Source organism: Centruroides sculpturatus, unplaced genomic scaffold (genome assembly GCF_000671375.1).
Source record: "Centruroides sculpturatus isolate CEXI.00-Female unplaced genomic scaffold, Cexi_2.0 scaffold174, whole genome shotgun sequence".
Lineage (NCBI taxonomy): Eukaryota > Metazoa > Arthropoda > Arachnida > Scorpiones > Buthidae > Centruroides > Centruroides sculpturatus.
In genome coordinates, this window is record NW_019384420.1 from 582,323 (window position 1) to 605,133 (window position 22,811).

Here is a 22,811-nt window from a genome sequence, read left to right on the forward strand (position 1 = left end):
AGTTTTTAATTCCCTTTATAAATAGATACCTATATAAAATAAAGAAATATCATTAACTTTTCTGCAAAGCCACGTGTATAAAATCTGAAAGGTTCTTGGTATTCCAGCGTTTTTATACGGTCGTTGTGCATTTGGTGGGTTTTTGCCTGACAAAATGATTACATAGAGTTTATCGGATTATCTTTACGCCTCTAACATGTAAATATAACAAGAAGGATTTTCTATTTTCGAATGTCAAGAAAGACACGAAAAAAAGAAATTGATTTACTAAGTTTTGCCAACTTGGCTAAACTTAGATCATTAATTTACTCATTTATAACTAAATTCGAGTTTCTAAATTTGATTTTATTTGTATTTAATACAAGCTAGAAAAACTTTCCAAAACGAAAGCTCTTTCCAAGAGGCAGCTTTGTGAGAAATTGCCCATTTGTTGCATAGCTTTTACCATTTCAATCAATTGTAAATGGCACCCTACCGCTCTGGAAAACCCTGAATGGAATCTGGACGAGTCGAAAAATTCCCAAGAGTTGTTCTGGGGTGGTCCATCCGGATATGTCCAGTCCTTTCCCTTTGTACTCGGCCACCCCATTGCGGACCTAGCCGAACTGTTTTTTCTTTGAACTTTGGTTCAATGTCACGACTTGGTGAATTTATTTACACTTGGCAAATAATTTCATCAAGTTTTAATCCATATAGATACGCGTTTCGGGCTTTCTCCCCTCATCAGTCTGTAACATAGGTAGGATGTATCTTGTGGACATCTATCAGGCACCTTCCGCACTACGTCTTCCCTCTCCCCTTTCCTTCCCTGCCGACTTGACGGCCTCCCCCGCATACCTCGCAACGTGCAACGTCTCATTCCCAGAATGCCACAGCTACAACTGTATAAATATTCTATTTTAATAGTTGTAACCAGTTTTTGTGAATTTCTATGCTTAGATTCTTGTTAATATTATATTTGTCTGTAGTAATTTCTTTTGTCCCAATTTTTTTCTTTGTGTACTTTTATAACTTCATTCTCACAAAGTCTTGGAACTTATTAATGACGGTATTAAAATCGATGTTTGCAACATTAAATACATTTTAATGTAAGATTTGCCAAATATAAAAATTCTTAATTAATGTTTTAATAATGAATTGAATAATTTACATATTACAATAAGAAAAATGGTTACATTAATTATTACATTCACTGATTTAGTAACACAGTACCACAAACAATACACACATGCGGCGACATTGCGCAAAACTCGAAATGTTTTCATTGTTATGTGTGGCGGCCGAATAATTGTAACTTAGCGCTGCGTCTGAAAATCCAGGTGACGCTGGCGCGACGGTATAAAAGCATGTGCAGGCCGTCCGCCATCATTTTCCCCCCTCTCTGGGCTACGTTAAGCTTGACGAGTGTATATTCTGTACCGACGCTTGTAACCGATCGAGCTCTACTCAATAAGTGTAAAACAAAATCTTGTACGTAATTGTAAATAAATTTTCATGGTGAGATATAAGGCTTCGGTTATTTTATATAATCAACGAACACTCAAGTTAAGTGGTGCATCAATCACCACATTGGTGACCCGGAAGTGATCCCTTCTTTCGAAGCTGATCCAACTACGTCGGCCTGCTCCTCATCGATGTCCGGAAGACTAATAGTGCCAGAGACATTCACCAGCATTCAGAGCAATCGAGTAACAATTATTTTTTTATTTTTACGCTTTTTCACACGTGCTGGATAACACGTGTCGAACGACGGTAGCGGAATCATGGCGATCTACTTGCCAGAAATCGCCCGGATGGCTGTAAGAACCTCGCCGTTCTAGAAGGTTAAAGTGGCTTCCTTATCCAACTGTACTAATTAAAATTTCTAAGTGACCTAAAGCATATTGATAATTTTGATAAATCCGAAAGAATGACTTACAGACTATAACCGTTTCCACAAATTTAGTGCTCATTCCTTAACTTAGTGGAAATTAAAAATAAATTCAGGTTGTAAATTATCTTGCCTTAAATACTAGACTTATTATACCGGTCATAAAGGAATTAAAACGAGTGTAATATTTAAGACAGAAGTTAATGCCGGAATATAAGTTGTAGAAATATGTATATTACTTTACATTAAAAACTGAGATAATCAATCTTTTAAAATGCTGATTTAATACTAGTGTAACGGGGTATTTAATTTTAGAATTCCTAGATTCTTGCCAAATAATTACATGATTTATCTAATAAATTTCATTAGTTTTCATCAGAAAAGAAAATACGGCTAAAAGTCTTAAATATTAGAGAGGTTGCGGTACACGTATCAGCGCAAAACGTGTACGGCGGACTGTCCATGCGCCGCCATCTGGCAATTCTAGGCGGTCGATAACGGCGTTCGCTTCGTCTAGAATGGTGAGTAGAAAATCGGTTAAACTTCTTCATTTTTTTGTGTTTGGGGTTAAAATTATGACCTATTTTATTAAGATAACGATTATTTAAGCATTTACGAATAACATTGTGAAGAAACAAACGATTTTAATCCAGAAATTTTATAATTATTCAATTTTTTAGCAAGTGATGTAAAGTATCGATAACATTTTTATGGCTGTGTTCATAAAATAGCTTATCATATTTCAAGCCAGTTTGCGAAGATCTGGAAACAGAAGAAGAGTTTACAGAACGTAATCAATTTCTACAAGAAATAAGAGTTAAAATATGATGCCCAGATAACATATGAGAAATCACAATCACAAGCCATTGCTGGACAGTGAGTCAGGGATGCAGTGATGACATCTTTAAGAGCATCATCTCCTGAGTTTCCATCTGGTAAATATAAAAACTTAAAATTTCTTTATAATACAATTAATACAAGAATTATATAATAATTATACGTTTTAAATTATTTTTGATGAAGATACCAATGTCACAAAAAAAAAGAAAGAAAACTTTGTTGTCTCATACTTACAAAGCAAGCAAGACCAACAGAATCATTTGAAACAAGAATTAAATTTAAATAAAGAACGACTGAAACTGGAACAAAAAAAAAATTACAGTTGGAAAAAGAAACATTTGATTTAGAGAGAAGAGAGAGAGAAGCAAGACTGAAGCAGGGTGGCGAGGAAAGAAGATTGTTATTAGAATTACTTATGAAAAGTTTGAATATAAATTGAATAAAAAATGTTTATAAAAACTGAATAAAATTTTTTTAAATTGAAAAAAAATTATTTATTTATTTATTATTTATTGATTACATTCTAAGTATTTGTCCAATTTGAGGGGTAAACAATTAAAATAATCTGATGTTGCACTACCGTATAAGCAAGTGTGACAGTTTGTTAAGTAGTGCACCAACAATATACAGTTTACCGACAGGCTGAAGATACAATTTCAAATTTTTTTTTAAAATCTAGAAAAGCAAATATCTGAATTATTTTCCCAAATACCCATTCCCTTACTGAACTCATCCTGGAATTAAATACTTGTTGCTCGGGTGTTAAACTAGCACCTCGGAATGGTGTAATGAGGTGTTGACGCAATGGATAACAAGAATCTCCATATAAAACAAATTGGGTCCCTTTCTCAGAACAAGGAATCTCAGCCAACTGCTCTAACAAATTAGATTCTCTTAACATTCTACTGTCGTGACGTCTTCCTTCTAATGGTCCAAATAAATTAGCAATCGTACCATCGAGTGTAACCACTGATTGAAATTTCAAACAATGTGTACGTTTATGGGCACTGAATACCACCTTTTGATTAACGAGAAAGCACCTTTAAAAATATCTTTTTCGAATATTGTTACCTAAATTATAGTAATTTTCTTTGTAAGCACAGTAGAAGGAACTGAAATGTTTACACCTATAAACTCGCCAGAAAGGGATATCCTCCTTTTTCTGCTATCTTTCCTGCAATCATCCTACGATTAATTACTAAAATTATACAAAATATTCTCAGTTAACTACTCGCTCACTTTGTAAGACATTCATTATTATTTTTACCTCTACTTGACGTATTCTCATAATTTTCAGAAGCACAGAAGTTACTTCTGTGCTTCTGAAAATTCAGCACTTAGAAAAAGCATTAATCCAATCTTGTCATTTGTAGGCATTTAAATGTAGAAATTTGGAAACAGAAAAAATACAATTCAAATTCAATAATAAAGTAAATATTTCTATTAAATTATAACTGTCTTAACAATTTAAACTAGTGATATAAATGCAAACTAAACTTTTTACTCAATTATTAAACTACAAAAATATGAAAACATACCTTAAAAAGCTTTTCATACTTGAGAAGTGAAGAGAATGTTAAACTTTATTCAATATACTTGATAGAACCTGAAAGAAATTTACGCCGTTTAGTCATTAAGCAGGTAATTTCACGGGTAGATTTGACACAAACCCAAGGGCAAATACTAATTTTCTGCACTAATCACTAAGCACAAGGTTTGCAGTAAAAACTTCCGGGAGTGAAGCGAAATTCGACTTATTTTCATTTCAAATTTTATTAAGCATTATAAATTATATTTATATTTATGAAACATTTTATGCATTATGGAAATACTTCATATTTTTCTACTTTTTGAAACTTTATATAATAATTAAATTTATTTTCACTAGTTCACAACGTTGAAGAATTACGTTCATGGTGTTAGCTATTATGAGCTTGTTTTCTGAATTACATCACAAGGATATAAAAAAAAAATCTCTTCTGGCGACGGTTAAGTAAAGACAAAAAGTCCTTTTTGTATTCCGCAATATCTTTATATTATTTAAATTGTTGTTGGACATTTTTAATTAAACTATAGGTTTAGGGAAAACTGTTGCACTCTTCTCTAATCTTATGAGTAACTTACACCAGAGTCCGTGCTCAACCGTCTTTTTTGCAAACTCCAACTTTACATGTCATATCAGAAAGTGTCTCCCGGCTGAGGTGATCGAAAAGACATTTTCAGATGACTCAATATATCTGTCTCAAACTGTTCGGATTAAAAATAAACACATGACTTTAAAGAGATACATTTTATACACCTTATTACCAGGGACGTGCCGTGACATTTGATGATAGGGAAGCTGTGTTTCTATAAGAAGCCGACTTCCAGGGGCAATCAGTTAATTCTTTCTTTAAATGTATTTTTAATAGATTATTTATCTGACGTACTTAATAAATAAACAAGTTCAATATAATTACCCTCTGTTATTAGTTTCAATAGGTTTCCTTTGCCCTCTAAATGCCAATTCTTGCTTTGATAAAAACATATAACATCTATTTATTTAGATATATCTTTAAACCAGGGCTGTGGAGTCGGAGTCGGAGTCGGATGGTAAGGAAAAGTCGGAGTCAAAGTTGGAGTCGGTAGATTTTTACGCGACTCCACAGCCTGCTTTAAACCGTAACTATCTCGTTACAATTTTCAATATTTATTTTATATCATTTACTAATGTTAAATTCTATTCCGCTTAAATTCCAAATCGCTTCAAATACGAAAGAATCGACGATTTTTCGTGTCTTTTGCCAGCTAAATCGTCAAAGCCATTCTTATTCCACACACTAATTTCATTTGAAAATAGTAGGCGAGCCAATAAAACAATTTTTGCATTTACAGAGCCATTTTATCGTGAAAATGTCGAACAAATTTTTTTATTGAAGCGTTTATATTTAACTTAGGCATTGGCCTTTCTCTTTTAATAATGTTTTCTTTTTCATTATATGATCTCGAGCCAAAACTTTTTTAAAATAAATTTTCAATATCGCAATTACATTCCGAATCGCTAGCCACGATATAAGGGCTAAAATTAAAAATAAAATTATAAAAACTTACTCGGTGAAATAAAATGTGGTGGATATACATATCCGGTACAAAATATTCTTCAATTGTACGAATATACTTTCAAAGAAAATTATAATTAAATATAGCTTTGTAATGAAACGTACATAAAAGTATTCTTTACTCTTTAAATCTTAACCACTTAGTGAAACAGCTCCCTACGAGTGGAATCAGAGACGGTCTTGCTAGGTATGCATGCACGCGGGCTGCCAAATCCCGAGGATGCCGATACCGGTTAATGTCAAATGTAAAAAGACGCGACAGGGTTCTTGTAAATTTTAAACGTTTCTCACCATAGCTGTAAAAGTCTAAATATGTTAAATTTAATAGATTGTCCGTCGTTTGTTTTCTAATTCGTTTTAGGACCAGGTGTCGTCCACGGAAATTTCCAAAATTTACAACTTTTCGGTCACTCTCGTTGAACTGGAAAAATGTCTGTCTTTATTACATCTAATATTTCGAAGAAATCATTCCCACTGTACTCAGCTACAGATTGGTTCGGTTAGGCTTTTCTTTAAGTAAAATTTCGGCTCTTTCATCAGGGTTTTGTTTACGTCCCCAATTCCCTAATCGCTTAATTATTTAACTACTTCTTAAGTAGAAATAAGTCGAAACCAGTTACTTTGTACTCGAATATTTGGAGTCTCGGGAAAAAAGTGGAAAGACAAATTTTTATGACAAACGGATACATAAATCGTAAATTTAAGAAAAATAAATTCTAGAGCTTTTTCTGTACCTGGTGCATTTCTTTCATTCATTAAATTTAGTTGTAAATGACGCTGTCAAAGTAACAGTTAATTTTTAACATTATACAAGATTACAAGTTTTTCTTCTACATCCCCTTAAAAATGGGATATACGAAATCGTAATATCACTGGTTTAACATCGAAATCCGTGAGTAATATAAAATCGGAGAGCGGAATAAAAATATCAAATATTTTAATGGATTTTTTAAACTCCCGTCAATTATACAGAACTATCGTAAAAACATACCAGTAAATTCTTATCGGTTGGGTTAAGTTATAAATCTACTCGTTATTCACGTAATCGAAATATCTAGTGGGCAGGCGGCTAACAGCCCAGAACCGGTCCTTGATAGAATTGGAATCGTTATATGTGTGCAGCTTCCACCCAAGGTCGTAGGCTTCCACCGGCTAAACCGGGTGAGGTTGGTGCTCTGTAAAGCGCATGCGCGAATCTGGCTTTTTGGATGCTGACAATACAGCGCTTCCACTCCGCCACTAATATTCGAATATACAATAGCAATTTTTTTTTTCACGTGTAGTATAGAAATTTGTAATAAGATACGTAATGCGGTTATAATAAAATATTATGCGATTATTTTCATATAATTAAAATTAATATGTATTTACTTTTTATAAAATACGAGGGCAGCGGTGCTTCCATCGCTTCTAATGACGACAAGCCACTGTTACAAAGCTATATTTAATTATAATTTTCTTTAAAAGTATATTCGTACAATTGAAGAATATTTTGTATCAGGTATGTACCTGTACATCCACTACACATTTTATTTTACAGAGTAAGTTTTTACAATTTTATATTTAATTTTAGCCCTTATATCGTGGTTAGCGATTCAAAGTGTGATTGCGATATTAAAAATTTATTTTTAAAAAGTTTTGGCTCGACACAATATAATGAAAAAAAAAACATTATTAAAAGAGAAAGACCAATGCCTAAATTAAATATAAATACGTCGACAAAAAAATTTTTCGACATTTTCATCATAAAATTTATGAATCCCTAAAATGGTTTTGTGAGTGCATAAAAATGCAAAAATTGTTTTGTTGACCTTGCCTATTATTTTCAAAGAAAATTGATGTGTGAAATAAGAATGGCTTTGACGATTTAAATAATTTGAGTAAAGCTGGCAAAAGACGCGAAAGTCGTAAGTGTCACATCGATTCTCTAGTAAAATTGAAGCAATTTGGAAATCAAAGCGGAATAGAATTTAACATTAGCAAATAATATAAAATAAATATTGAAAATTATAACGAGATAGTTACGGCTAATAGATATAACATCTATTATTTTAGATATATGTTTTTTCTCGAAGCGAGAATTAGCATTTAGAGGGTGTAGGGAATCTATTGAATCTAATAACAGAGATAATTATATTGAACTTGTTTATTTATTAAGTACGTCGGATAATCTATTAAAAAATACATTTAGAAAAGTCTACGGTTTTTACTGGCTTATCGAACAAACGAATACCAACGGACCCTGACGCGCAATTAACTGATTACCCCTGGAAGTCGGCTTCTTACAGAAACACAGCTATCATCAATTTCACGGCACGCCACAAGTGTCGTGTGACCACGGGTGCACATATTGAAGGATTGTGATTAATGCATGAAAAACTTGGTCAGTTGCCGCTGTTTATGCTGTAAGGCTTGCCCGTATAAGGCAATAAATAGATTTATTATGAATTTTTAAAACCGCACCATTGATTTATAAACACTCTGTATGTATTTTTTTCGTTTTATATTTCAGATTAACTTTCCCTGTTCTATGTATTTTGTCAACTGCGATTATTCTACCAATTTTTATAGATGGTCCCCATTGGCATAATATTGATATCCGTGTAAAATTCGTTGAACCGCATTGATGGAAATCGGTATTACATATATTCAATTATGAAGACATTCGCATTACAGTTAGTTACATTTAACTTTAATAAAATCATCAATTCATGTTTCATATAAGGCAAAAAATGTTATGTACCATTCTTGCAGTTGATCAGGTCATGAAAGCAATTTTTCAATTATATATCATTACTGTGCCTCTATTATTTATACTAGACAGGTGAGAACACTTGATTATTAAATAAGATCAATAATAAATTTTAAAGATGATATGTCATTAATAAAAAAAGGGTGAATGGACAGATCGCAGTATCGCTTATCATTTGGATCGGAGCAATGCAGCGAAGCAGCAATTAGACGACGCTGGCACGAGTAGGTCTTGAATGTAAAGTCAAGCGAAAAGTAGGCAATGGACAACCTACGATTACGACAAAACTGGTAGTTGCGCGATTGTTAACAGTGTCATCGAAGTTGTGTCCAATAACAAAGTGATCACCAGGACCATTATTAGACATTTGTGAGCGTATATTCAGTTCTAAGCGAACTGAATCTACGCTCACGGCGCCCATCATGCGGTTACTGTTGACCCGTAAGAATCGTCAACACCGATTTCTGTGGTTCCGAGCTCGATCAAAAGGACTTTGCATGGGGAAAATGGCCCTTATTTAGGTGTTAAACACTTGAAGGAAACTCGGAAAATTTTACGTGACCAGCCCGTTAGTCAAACACGAATCCACGAACTGTTCGGTGGTGTTTGGGCTCATCATATGTTGTTTGGGCTCATCATATGTTTACTGTGGGTATGGATGTAGATACTCGGGCTTATTTTACTGCTGCTACAATGATTATTGCTGTTCCTACGGGTATTAAAATTTTTAGTTGGTTAGCTACTCTTCATGGGTCTTATTTTGTTTTTAGTTCTGCTATGTTGTGGGCTTTAGGTTTTATTTTTCTTTTTACTGTTGGGGGGTTGACGGGTGTAATCTTGGCTAATTCTTCTTTGGATATTGTTTTACATGATACTTATTATGTTGTTGCTCATTTTCATTATGTATTATCAATGGGGGCTGTGTTTGCTATTTTGGCTGGTATTGTAGAGTGGTTTCCTGTAATTTTAGGTGTTTGTATGAATGATTCGGGCATTGGCAGGCAGAATATAAAGGGGCAAAGAAACTAGACCTAATAAAGTATGCATATGAATGTAAAAAATATATTAAAATTATTTGTTTCGACAGGTGTAAATTTTCAAATACTCAGTTTACTTTTAGATAAGATTATCTTTTACTGCAACTGAAGCATTTGTGTCGATAGAAAGAATGTTTTAATCATTTAACTTTCGTGACTTAAATATCAGGAAAATGTTTGTAATGGATGCCAGGCATTACAGTTTTATTCTAATAATAGTTTTATTTTCTGCAGCAGAAACGAGGAAGAAAGGTTGTCCACCCCAAGAAGATATTCCAGAATGTGTCTGCACTTCATCAGATTGGATGATATGCAAAAATATTATGACCCCACACCAGTTATTGTCTATAATGAACGTCATTTCCGACTACACACTTTACAGAATGAGGTATATTAATATATTATAGATATATTTACATACAACTGTAAAATTCCTGTTAATTTTTCATACAGATTTCTGTTACAGTATATTTGATTCCGAACTGATGTATCTACCAAATGGAATGTTTAAGAATCTTCCTATGACACACTTGACATTTTCTTCCTGCTCAATTTATGGCTGGGAATCAGAAAATGGTTCTGTAGCATTTGCAGGTGCCGAAGAGAGTTTAAACTCTATTAGTTTGAGGGATATAAAAGGAATAAAATCGTGGAACTGGTCCGTTTTTGCCGCTTTAAAGAATCTTCAAAGTTTGGATATCGTCTCGAGTGAGTTAGGACCCATTAGCGAAAATTTCAAACACATACCATCTGAAAAATTGGAAACTTTATTCATAAGTAATTGCGAAGTCGATTATATTGAACCTCGTGCCTTTTCCAAGTATGAAAATTTGAGGTGGCTAACATTAGAAAACATTACTTTGACAAAAGTCAATAGATCCATGTTACCTACGATAGCTAGACGTTTAGAATCTATATCCTTTACGTAAGTATTAAAATATTTATAGTTATATATTGGATTTTATCAAAAGTTTTCCCTTTTACTTTGGTTTTTGTGTAGCGGTAACAAGTTGAGAAATCTGCCAGAAGACATATTTACAAATATGCCAGTTCTTGAAGCAGTATACTTGAACAATAATCATTTTCATCATTTGCCATTCGAAGTCGTCAAACCTATAATAAATAATAAAAATTGGAGAGTGGTACTAATGGGTACGTTTTAACTATATTGTTCAATCCTTATGCTTTTACATGTTAGCTATTGTGTCGTTTAGTCTCGTCGACAATAAACGGTAAAGTCTTAATGTTGTAGTGACAAGTATAATGTGACATTGATGACGTTACTTTTATGTTTTATAGATAATGACATATATTGCTGTAGCGACATGTCGTGGGTTATTCCGTTTGGTCTGAAAATTCCAGCAATATGCAAATATCCACAGCACTTAAGGGGATTTCAGTTAGGTTTATTGAGAAAATCTGACTTTGATCATGGCGTTTGTTGAATGAAAATTGAAGCTGAGAAATAAAAGTAAATCTTAAACTCTGTTTTACTATTTTTACTTTTAAAATCGGTAAAAAAAAGTAAAATTCATTGTAATTTCAAGTTTTCTACAAGGCAATTTTTTCATTGTAGCCTGTTTAAAGTACTTTATAAGTACAGTACTTATAAAGTACTTTATACAGGCTACTTATACAGTGATTTCTATGTACTATGTAAGTATCCAAAAATGTAGTAAGTCGCCCAAATATAGTAGCCTAGAGCCCTACAAATATCTCAATCTGTTACTCATAATCCAATTTTGCAATCCCCAAACCCGGTCGTGTTTTATGAATCAGAGAAAAAAGGGTAGTCCATGGATGAGATGAGTCTCGAACTGTAAAAGCAAAGTCAAGCCAAGAAGTAGCCGTATTTTGAACTAACCGAATTCTTTACGTGTAAATTACGGGAAAATAGTACAGTTACGAACTAACGGAATTTCGAACTATCCTAGTTCGAATTAACGAGGATTTCCTGTACTTTTTTGTTTATTTAACTAATAATAATCTTAGGCCTAATAAAACTTTATTAAGGTAAAGTATATTGATCACGCTTCACTGGCATGTGTTCGGCTAAGAGGTGATACAGTTTAAAGCTAAATAAGAAAGTTATTTCTTTTCAATAAATAGTACAAAAGTTGAAATTGTGGTACATTATTAATTTATTTATTACACGTTGCTGAACGATTCCACACTTACACAGTACAGAACCTGCGTTAAAAAGAGAACAATAACAACTGAACCAATACTTATCAGAAAAAATAATTCATCAATAAACACCTTGGGCTGCTGAAATACAACATCCTAACAACACAAGTTCATTATTTAAAAATACTGATGAGCCACACTGTGATTATTATCGCTTCAATATGGCCGTCGCCGTCTTCACTAAGAAATCTTAAGGCTCCTGTTACTATTTTGTTTGTTGATTCAAACCATACGTAAATTGTAGAAGATAGTAACGCTCATAATTTAAAATAAATAAGTTAAGAATGGTGTCTTTTATGAGAAACCGTCCCGCATTTAGTTGCTAAATACGGGAAGCTGCACGCGGCCACCCACGATCAAATTTCGGTGGTTTTATCTACTTAGACACTAATGGGCTTGAGTGTGACACTAGTGATTCGTATCCTTCGACACCAGTGTTACTTAAATCTGCTGAAAGCTACTTTACAAATTCCATCTGTTGAAAACAGAGTAATGGGTTATTTGTTTTTGTTATTTCGGTTAGTTTTTGGCTTAGGAATATTTGTATTGAATATTTGTGGGGAAGCTTTCTCTGTGTCTAAGACATTCTTACTCATACACGTTATAGAAAAAGTGTGGAAACACCTGTATGTCTTGAGTAATGTTGACAAAATCGACTTTTTATGTGACAAGATGGTAAGTGGGTAGGGTCTTCCATGTTTGTTGAGCCAAAAGATAGAGGATTACACCCAATTACAATTTTATTCTTACTTTACAGAATTTATTCTCATAAAAATTATCTCATCCCACCCAATTACTATCTTGGCATATCAGAAGCCAATTTTGCCAAGCGAGTTTTATTCAAGATGGCATCGTAGTCACCATTTTGAATAAAGCTCACAATTTTTAAATGGAAATGATGTCACATTATTTATAAATTAAGCCTAGAATTAACCCAGAAACGCAATGGAAGTATCAGTTTTGGCCTAACTTCATTTAAATGCAGTGTCCACAAAGTGTTAAAAGACGTGTTCAATATGCTCATCAAGTTGCTAGTTGTACATGTTCAAGTGTCTATCATTAATCAAATTAACATACGTGTTTATTACTTGAAAAACCTTATCTAACACAAGTAATACATTAATTATATTTACATATTTTTCATATTTTATATCTTAAACGACTTTATTTCTTTAGAAACGACAGCAACTCTAACAGAGTTTATGTAAAAAATCTTTTCCTTTGATATCTTTTATCTTTTTTCCATCCACGACTTGTGGATGTTTGCATTCACCTTCAAAGTATTTTTGCACGTCATCCTTTACGATCCAAGAGAAATCGGAGCAGCAATAAAGATCGTTCCCTGAAAAACAAGTATAAAAATATAGATTTCAGATATAAATTCGGTAAAATACTTTCATATTTATAAAGGTTCGAATGTAGAAAACTTCTGCTTACCATTTAGAATGATGCTGAACTCTCTTCCTGTAAGAGGTTTGAAAGTATCGAGAGAAAGATGTTTAATTTTATTATTTTTTAAAGAAATTTTGTACAAAGCTGGCATATCCGTAAACATGTCTGCTGGAAGGGTGCTCAGTTTATTTTCACTGTAACGAAACGATTAGTGAAAAAGCGTATACATAATTATATGTGGAATCAAAGATACTTAATTAACAAGTGGCGGATCATCGCACAGAATGGGACCTCTGAAAACTATCATCTTCAAACAGAGATACATTCTGCGAATTTTAGCCACAGATACCATCTTTATTTAAACAATTACAGATTTATTTTTAAGGACGATTGACTGATCAGTTTTGTTTTATTAGGTAATAAATTGATTTGATAGCGTTACTTAGTTTGGCCCGAAACTAGGTTGCGCTTGGGGTCGTTCAATTGCTTGATTCGCAACCGCAAGTAACGCACAAAACATAGCAAAATGTCCTATTTTACTAATTGTATAGATCATTTATATATTATAACCCTAATTGATGTAACTGTTTTAAACAATGCATTGTTTGACGGTCAGATTGCCTAGTCATCTTATGGTTCTGGAGGATCAGGGATCGAATCTAAGCCAGTTCAAGGAATCTTTCATGAGCTATCCGACCCGTATATGTTTGGTTTCCACCTACTCATTTGTGGACATGTCTAAATCCACATTAGGTATAGAAAAAAGTCCCTCTTAGTGCATACAGGACAGAAACTTCTTAAGATATACAGTAGAGCGTCGTTTATCCGAAGGTCGGTTATCCGAAGGTCGGTTATCCGAAACGTCGGTTATCCGAAGGAATTCCAGTCGACAAATTTAAATTTTCTCCAATGCTGTGGCGCTGGAATCTTTGGCTATGTCTTCGGCTACTCAAATATTTTACGTTTTTGATACTAAATTAACTTCTGAAGTATAATTTTTTATTGTTTTTATATTTTTCAATATATTTATTTTGTTTGTACAAAATAAAAAAATAATTTTTAACGATACAATAGTCTTCGTTAGGCTTAACATCGACGAAAATTCAACGCAAAGCGACACGCAACGGAGAAAAATTTCAACACGGGATAAATTAATATATTTTTTCGTACATAATTGGTTATCCGAAAAATAAGTTATCCGAACAACCCCAGTCCCCAATTGATTCGGATAAACGACGCTCTACTGTAGTACTTGACAGCCATCTTTCGTTGAAATAAATTAAGTTTTTATTAGGAAATGTATTCTTAAAACAAAATTATCAATTATCTAAGTAATAATTTATTATATAAGGTATGTATACTTTAAAAATACTTACTCAAGAAGCAAATCCATCAAATGTGAAGCTGGTAATGGGAACATAGAACGTTTAATTTCCGTTAATTCGTTGTCCTGCAAACTTAGTTCCTTTAACATTATGTGCTTTGAAAATGCGTGCTTATCAAGGCTTCTTATTTCACAAAATTCCAGCCTTAACTGGGTTAATGTCTCCGGTGCGACCATTGTAAAATCTTTATCGATGTAGCCCAACTCGCCTCTTAAAATATACAAAAACTGTAGATTTTTCAATGTGGAAAGTACGATCCATCTCCAAGAATTCAATCCTTTCACAGAAAACAAACGAATGACTTGTAAACTATCTTCCGCGCCTTCAAACATTACCGATCCATCTTCGCTTTCTGTGCCTAGAACATCACTTTTTCTAATGTCTAATGCTCTAATTGGAACTTCTTTGAACATCCCACTTGGAAGATACATCAGAATTGCTCTGTTCAATCTTAATGAAATTACGATACACAGATTTCATTTCAACGTAATAATATGCAAAAACTCAAAAATTCCTTTATACAGTAAAACCTGCGTAAGCCGGAATCGGTTGTACCAAAAAGTTTTTTGTTTTAAACAGGTTTTCCTGTATATAAACTTTACACGTATATATTTACCTGAGTGTAGAAACTTTATATTCAGAAAGAGCATCCATTATTATGTTCAATTCTTGATGACTCATGATACCGTTACAGATTATTCCTCTAGGCCAGTCGCAAACACAACGTGGCATCTTTTCCTCTGGAGGACAGCCTGCTTTCCTTGTTTTTATTGTCTTGCAAAGAGTTAACAACACAACCCAAGTAAGGTACTTTCTATACATTATTTATTCTTACGTGTGATATAAATCTTTCAATGAACTGATCCTTTATTTCTGCACCTGTTAAAAAGTTACACTTAGAAGACTGTTTCCTTATGTTTATAGAATTTATTCTAATTTTCAAATATTTCAGAGCCAATGGGATTAGAGTTCAGATATTTCTTATAATTTTACAAATATAACAAGTATTTTCATAGATACATTACGAGGATATACGGTTGTTTAACACATGTTATACCTTCTGAAAATGACTTAAACGTGTAAATAAATATATATATATATATATATAACAGAGAATATATAATATTACAACATACCTTCACCATAAATTATTCATTGGAAAATTTAAAATAATGATAAATTTCTTATTAGAGAATTCATTTATATCTATATATTGTAATTTATTTGATAAACAGCTGCTAATTGATAAATGTTACTGTGATAATTAAACTCGATTGGATTAATAAAGGCAACTTAACTCATAGGTAATTCGCCGAGATAGTGTCTTCTATAAAAAAAAGGCATTCTATATCTATCATTGTGGGTTCAGTCAAGACCACAATAGGATACCGAGGAATGGGATCCTATATATTTCAATCATCCATAAAACATCTTCAGATAACTCAGATTAAAACTCGATTTTTAGAGTGACATATTGGCTTGTATTGAATTGGATTGATTGGCAACGCTACACAGGGAAGGGAGATGCCACCCGGGTTGTCTTTCTATAGGAAACTAGCTTCCTATTTAAGTGGTAATATAGCTGTTTTTCTTTTCCTTTACTTTCTCGCCAGTAATTCTCTTTTCTATTGAAAAATTCGATTAACAACGAACAAAACAAATCGTAAAAATTTCCTTTCAGTCAATTGATCTACAGTCTACCCTACTTATACCCTAGAGATTTTTAATCCCATGGTGAAGCCATTACTAGTCCCTTCACGCGTGACTTTCTTACTCTAATATTAGGGTAAGAAGAGATGTACTGTAAATACATTTATGTGATATTGAAATTTTTCAAATATAAATATTTCAAATTCAAATAATAAAGTATTCAAGATACTTAAAGCAAGATATTGATAACTTTTTATCAAATTTTCATCAATATTTATTTAATATAAAATTTGATATGATATTCTGGTAAACATATTAAGATTTTCAATCAAAACATCTTAATATTTTATAATTAAATTTTAAAATGAACTTTAATTGCCATACAATCCTGCAATGATCACATATCAAACTCGTGACTATTTTACATGATGAATAGTTTTTGTATTAAAAGTTAAATTTTGTATTAAAATAAATTATTTGTAGTTTAACATTTATAATTTATAATTCCATGAGCTAGAAAGATTACTTTTGTAAAGATTAGCCATTTTTAAAGAAAATGGGTGATGCATAATACCATTATCACTTATTGTTTATAGCATTGCAATAATAGAACAAACTGTTTTTCATAAAAATTCTAATTTTTTACAAACATTTTTATAAAATGTAGAGAAATGTTGAGCATACATTATTTTCTTGAAGTAAAGAATTAGAATTTAGTCTTTTATTACTTTAACACTTGAAAACTTGGAGACATCAAGGCATAAAAAAATTATACTTAGCTTTGATGAAGAGAGTCCACATTAAAATATTACTGTACATCAACGCATTATTTTATTGGCGGAATCGTTCCAACGTGTTTTCCAAATTTCTGGAAAATCCTTTTAAAAGCGTTTCTGTCGATTACGGTCTTGCTTGTAGACCATTTATTAATTAATACTCTGTTATTGACAATCGTTTTGAAGCACGTTCCAATCTATTACAATGGCTTTTGTTTCATTATTGCTCCTCTAAAAACACGATATCTATTTGCATATTATGTACTGTACCTCAAGAAACATCTCTTAAGGATGAAGCATATGCTGGGATTTTCAGAAAAAATCCTTTGTGACATTTGTGTGAAATGTCCAGAAATTGTTAATGTAAAATGGTTCCTTTATTACAATAATGTTACACTACCAATATTGTGCAACCAGTATTATAACTAGACATTACGTCACGTCACGTCATTCATATTCCCGTGTGTCATTTCTTTTTGTTTCTGCAACCGGCGGAAGTTATAAAAGGATATCGTATCTGACGAAGAGGCAGGCAGAGTTACAGTAACAAATCTTCGAGGTATGCCCAAAAATGGATTTTGGGAAGCATTTAAGACTTGAATACGGCAATTGCAGAGGTGTTTATAAGTTAATGAAGTGTATTTGAAACATGAAAAATTGTCAGAGGATATAGATAATGAAGCTTAAGGCTTGGTTTGGTTTATTTGTTTACGGCAACGCGACTCTTGGACGATCTGCCAAGGGAAGATGTCTCCCTGAAAGACTTTCTTTGGGAAATTGGCCCTTATTTACCTGTTACAAACGTGAAGAAAACCCGGAATACTTCACGCGGCCAGCCCGTTGGCCAGGCGCTAGCCCACCCTACCTGTGTTCAGGAGTTGAATTCACTCAGCCACTGGTGAGCTTACCTTAAGGCACTATCTAGTATTATTTCATGAATTAGCCCTTGTATTATGAATTGTCCATATGTTAAAGAATTGTTGGGCAATGCTTACATTCTTACAGACTAACATCGGTAAAGATGTAAATAGGAATGCCTTTTTCCACTACGACTAATATAACCCAGTCACACTTGATCCACAAATAATTTTAAAGTGCTACAGAAAACCTATTTGCATATTAACCAATTATTCTAAATAAATAAAATAAAAAATACATGAAAATTTTGATTGGGTTCTTTAACGTTATAACGAATGGTACTACTACTAACGAACAAAGCGTTACATGATTAAGAAAAAAAATGGAGATTGGATCTTAAGAGCGCGGACATTTTAATCATGTTGTACTCCTATCCTCTTAAACATATCTGTCAGCGCTTATTGTATTGAATACAGTCGACCCCCCTGTAACACTGTTGATAATTCCGTTTTATATGAATTCCATGTTGTACGAGTCACTTAGATTTTACAAATACGTGTGCCGGGCTGTGAACGACTTACGTATTTGTAAAATCTAAGTGACTCGTACAACATGGAATTCATATAAAACGGAATTATCAACAGTGTTATAGGGGGTCGACTGTATATCGTCTCGTAAATAGGGAAGGGAGATAAAAACGGTTCGTTATATCGAATTTTCGTACGTCCAGTATTCGTTATAAGGATCACAATATACTTTTATTAATAACTTTATTAGTAGGATGTAATAAAAAAATTGTAATGCGTAAGAATGAAAATCTCATTGAGACGAATGTTGCATATGTAGACGATATTATAGTAAGTTTTATTCTTAAATTTAACATAAACCGTGAGTAAAGTCGATTTCAGTTAATTCTCCGATCTTCTTATTCATCAAAGCGTGTGGATGTTGACAGGTTCCAATAATATGCTTCTGGAAATCTTGCTCGACAACCCATTTCATATCCGAACAACAATATAAATCGTTAGCTGAAAATGAATATCTCCATAATTTATCTTCGCACTGCAGCAAGAAATTATGGAATCTTTATATTATAGAAACCTTATGAAAACTTACCAATCAAATTCATAATCCACTGTCTTCTCGAAAGAGGATAAATTGTATTTTCTGATAGCCGTTGTATTTTGTTGTTCAGTAAAATTACACGAAGCAATTCTGGCATCCCAGTGAATATGTCATCTGGTAGAGACTTCAATTTGTTATCGCTGTAATATGTTTAATTTGATAATTATTAATACTTCAACTCATTATTATAGTTTTTATAATTGAAATATACTATTTGCACAATTTCTACAATTGTAGTAGGTATTTGCAACGTCCTTTGTTAAAATCACAAAAAATATTAAGAGTATTTACTGCAATTGTAGCAGATGTACGAACGTCCTTTCTTGGAATTACAAAGGATATTAAGAGCATTCACTACAATTGGAGAAATTGCGTTGGTATTCGGATTTCAGACATTAGATTCAACGTTGTATTCAATATATCGATATTTGCCTTCAACGATCTGCAACATGAAAGGAAATCGGCTGGCCTTCATGTTATTCATAAACTTAACACTTCTTTACATAGAGATATTTTGAGAATATAATTACCAAACTAGTCCAAAGACTGAACAATAAAATTGAATTGATGAAATAAGGCAGCACAATACATGGACGAATTTCCAATGGAAGTACCCCTGGAAGAATTTCTATGAGAAATGGCCCTATTTAGTTGTTACAAGCGAAGAAACACCCGAAAATTCCACGTGGTTAGCTATTAGTCAGGCGTAAACCCGAGACAAACTATTCGGCCACTGGTGCAAATACTTTGAAGGTCACTCAATTGTAATAAAATATTGAAGTTGGTGGGTTTTGGGTAACCCTGTCATAAACAAATGCTGTATAATATGAATATTAATCTAATTTCTACTTACGTAAGTTCAATATCTGTTAATTTTTTTGCTGGATTGGGAAACATGGAGCGCTTTAATTCCGTGATATCGTTACCACTCAAACTTATCTTTTCCAATTCTTCTTGTTTAACGAAAGCTTCTTGATGTATGCTCTTAATGTTAGCATAATCCAAATACAGTTCTTTTAATTTTGTAGAGGCTACCAAAGCAAAATCTTCACCGATCTGGCCAACTTCCGCTCTTCTAACCATTAAATATTTTAAATTTTTTAACGTGGAAAAGACGGACCATCTCCACGAAGTCAATCCTGTCACTTGATACATATAAATTTTTTCTAAACTGTCTTCGACCCCTTCAAACATCTTCGATCCATCTTCTGTTTCCCAACCTAAGATCTCGCTGTTTTGAACTTCTAATGATTTGATCGGTATCCTTCTGAACATTCCTTTCGGTAAATACATTAGAAATGCCCCGATCAATCTGGAATTTAAAAAAAAAAAAAAAAATTTAATATTGAACTATATTCTTGAATTTTGCACGCGCTAAAATGTGACTTACTTAAATGAAGAAACTGCATATCCATCGAGAACATTCATAATTGCATGCAAACTTTGAGGACTCATAATATCATTGCAAGTAACTCCCTTCATCCAATCGCAGACGCAACCTTCGAAAAAGTTTTCTTCAGGAGGACATGTTTCCTTTCTTCCAAAGGTTAAGGTTATCAGTGTCAGAAATACAATCCAAACAATAATTTTTCCACTCATTTTAATTCTTAGACCTGTAAAATAGGATAAACATTTAAAATATTAAATTATCAAATGAATAGTTATTTCAGTCATTTTTCTGGTTTTTGCGTCTTATTCTTTCTAAATTATAACGCTTAATGCACACGGAAGAAAAATTGTCTTAAGTAAAATCACTGTCATAGAACTATAATTTTTTTCAAATTGTATCTCAACAAAATGGCGACTTTTTAGCCGCCATTTTGTTCTATGATGATGATCAAAAACAAAAATGTTTAAAAACTAACTAACTTATTATGAAATTCAATCAAAAACTCTATTTAAATTTATTATATATTTTTCTGGCATATCAGTAAAGAAGCATAGGAGGTAAATCTGTCTTGAACGAAATCCTTGGTTTCGTTCAAGACCCTCATGATTCGTTTTCACGCTGCTACTCTAACTTCTTGATTGGAAAATATTCTTTTATAAATTGGTGTGAAAGATTACATTTCAAAACAATATTTTTAATTTTCGTACTTATTCGCTACATTGTTTGTTTTCTTCAACACGACAATGGACGATCTGCCGAGAAGAATTCCTCATAGAAGGACTACTCTCTATGGAAAATTGGCTTCTATTTAAGTATTATATATAACTTGAATAAAACTCGGAAAACCCTATGTAGCCAACCCGTTTGAGAAGTACGAACCCACGACCAGTGTTCAGTGGTTTTATCCACTTGGCCACCGGTGAGCGTTTGCTAAAGGTGTTAAATCTCGGACATAAATAGAATAAAATCGCATCTTATCCTATTTTTCGCGCAGTACAGTATAGTGTCAATCTACAACTTGAGATCTAGATTCGTACCTTTTTTTAACCCAAAAATATCTTGAATATAATATTCCTTACTGTAGTATCCTATTTAAATCTTATAATGTATCCGTTGTACATAAACCTTACTATATCGATATCTTGCATTAACAATCAATCGATCATTAAATATATTAATCAATTAATAAATCTCCTAAAAGCTAAAGTTGGAAATCTCTTAGTGCTCTTTAAGCGGAAAGAATCCAGGCTCCTAAATTGTTGGTTTGGCATGTTTAATTCATAAACTTTGAAGATAAAACAAAGTAAAGTATTACATTGTGTTTCAGAAGAATAGTGTATTTCACTTATATAAGTAATAAGCACTAGAATAAGCACTAACCTGCAGCCTTTGAATAATCCAAAATTTCTATTAACAATTTTTATCTTATTTTATAAACTTTCATAGAAAGGTATTATCGAGTTTCACAGCTGTCTGTGTCACATCTGATATTCTTATTTTTTTATCATTGGAGAGAAAATTGGCATGTTACTGATATTAATTTTAAAGAAACAAAAGGATAAACTTAACATTCGCTCTTAACAAATTTTTCTTACTTTCTTCTCTGATTTGCTAAAATAAATGTGTACTTCATTTTTGACCGTGGCAAAGTTAATAAAACCACTGAACGCTGTTTAGTTGCGGGTTTACGCCTTACCTAAGGGCTGAATTGTATTGCCTTTTCTTGACAATACAATTCATTTTTGCAGTAGTGGAGTGGATAAAACTACTGAACACTGTGGGGATTGGCACCTCATCAATGGACTGGCCATCCAATCTATTTTTTATTCTTTTCTTTCTGTAGAAACTAATAGAACCTCTTTTCCACATCCATCGTGGATTCCGCAGGCCCACAATGGAGCGGAGGGGTGTTGAGAGACAGGGCCCGACATATACAAGTCAGATTTCTCAAAATATTCTTGGAATTCTCCATTCGAATTTAATCCCGGATCCCCAGAAAGGTAATCTGACGCCTTAACCATTTTACTATTCGTAATAGATAAATGAAATGTTTATTTGCTTGGCACTTGACAGAATTTTACAGCTATCGTGTTATCTTCTATAATCAAATTTGAAATCTTACCTAATTAGAATGTGCTCACTTGTCAGCATTAAACATATTCAATGACGTGTAATTTAGACAAAATGGAAGTCAACACGACTACTTGGCCAATGCTCAGAATACGGGACCCAAGTTTAATATTTAATGTAAAACATGATATTGATATAAAGCCTTTTTCGATACTTTAATAGTTTGTATGTTTCGTATGAGAAATTTAAATATCTTGCATTTGTTTTAGTACGTATCAATAAAGAAAGATAACATTTATCTTTTCTATAATAAACTTTATCTGTTATATTTTACATAAAGAAACAGGAGAAAGAGAATTACTTAGAAAGTCCTTCGGAAAA

At 32.8% G+C, this 22,811-nt stretch overlaps 2 protein-coding genes across 2 annotated transcripts; one reads left to right on the plus strand and one right to left on the minus strand.

Annotated features, from left to right (window-relative positions):
* The first annotated feature begins 9,711 nt into the window (after positions 1 to 9,711).
* On the plus strand, positions 9,712 to 11,631 carry LOC111619338 (leucine-rich repeat-containing protein 4B-like). Its single transcript, XM_023361049.1, has 4 exons — positions 9,712 to 9,985; positions 10,064 to 10,522; positions 10,598 to 10,749; positions 10,897 to 11,631. The coding sequence occupies exons 1-4, from the start codon at positions 9,771 to 9,773 to the stop codon at positions 11,040 to 11,042; spliced, it is 972 nt and encodes a 323-aa protein (XP_023216817.1). The 5' UTR covers positions 9,712 to 9,770; the 3' UTR covers positions 11,043 to 11,631.
* A 1,101-nt stretch (positions 11,632 to 12,732) lies between these two features.
* On the minus strand, positions 12,733 to 21,770 carry LOC111619353. Its single transcript, XM_023361063.1, has 10 exons — positions 21,741 to 21,770; positions 20,361 to 20,583; positions 19,824 to 20,282; positions 18,962 to 19,110; positions 18,733 to 18,873; positions 17,896 to 17,908; positions 15,178 to 15,375; positions 14,553 to 15,011; positions 13,222 to 13,370; positions 12,733 to 13,126 (listed from the first exon to the last, which is right to left on the minus strand). Exons 2-10 carry the CDS (start codon positions 20,567 to 20,569, stop codon positions 12,975 to 12,977), a joined length of 1,929 nt encoding a protein of 642 aa, XP_023216831.1. The 5' UTR covers positions 20,570 to 20,583; positions 21,741 to 21,770; the 3' UTR covers positions 12,733 to 12,974.
* Positions 21,771 to 22,811: the final 1,041 nt, after the last annotated feature.

Coding starts and splice junctions, on each gene's coding strand:
- LOC111619353 (XM_023361063.1), bottom strand. CDS start 20,569: ATGAGTGGAAAAATTATTGTTTGGATTGTATTTCTGACACTGATAACC. Junction 18,874..18,961: donor GTGGATTATGAATTTGATTG/GTAAGTTTTCAT, acceptor ATTCATTTTCAG/CTAACGATTTATATTGTTGT. Junction 13,127..13,221: donor GTTCAGCATCATTCTAAATG/GTAAGCAGAAGT, acceptor CTTGTTTTTCAG/GGAACGATCTTTATTGCTGC.
- LOC111619338 (XM_023361049.1), top strand. CDS start 9,771: ATGTTTGTAATGGATGCCAGGCATTACAGTTTTATTCTAATAATAGTT. Junction 9,986..10,063: donor TACACACTTTACAGAATGAG/GTATATTAATAT, acceptor TTTCTGTTACAG/TATATTTGATTCCGAACTGA. Junction 10,750..10,896: donor TTGGAGAGTGGTACTAATGG/GTACGTTTTAAC, acceptor TATGTTTTATAG/ATAATGACATATATTGCTGT.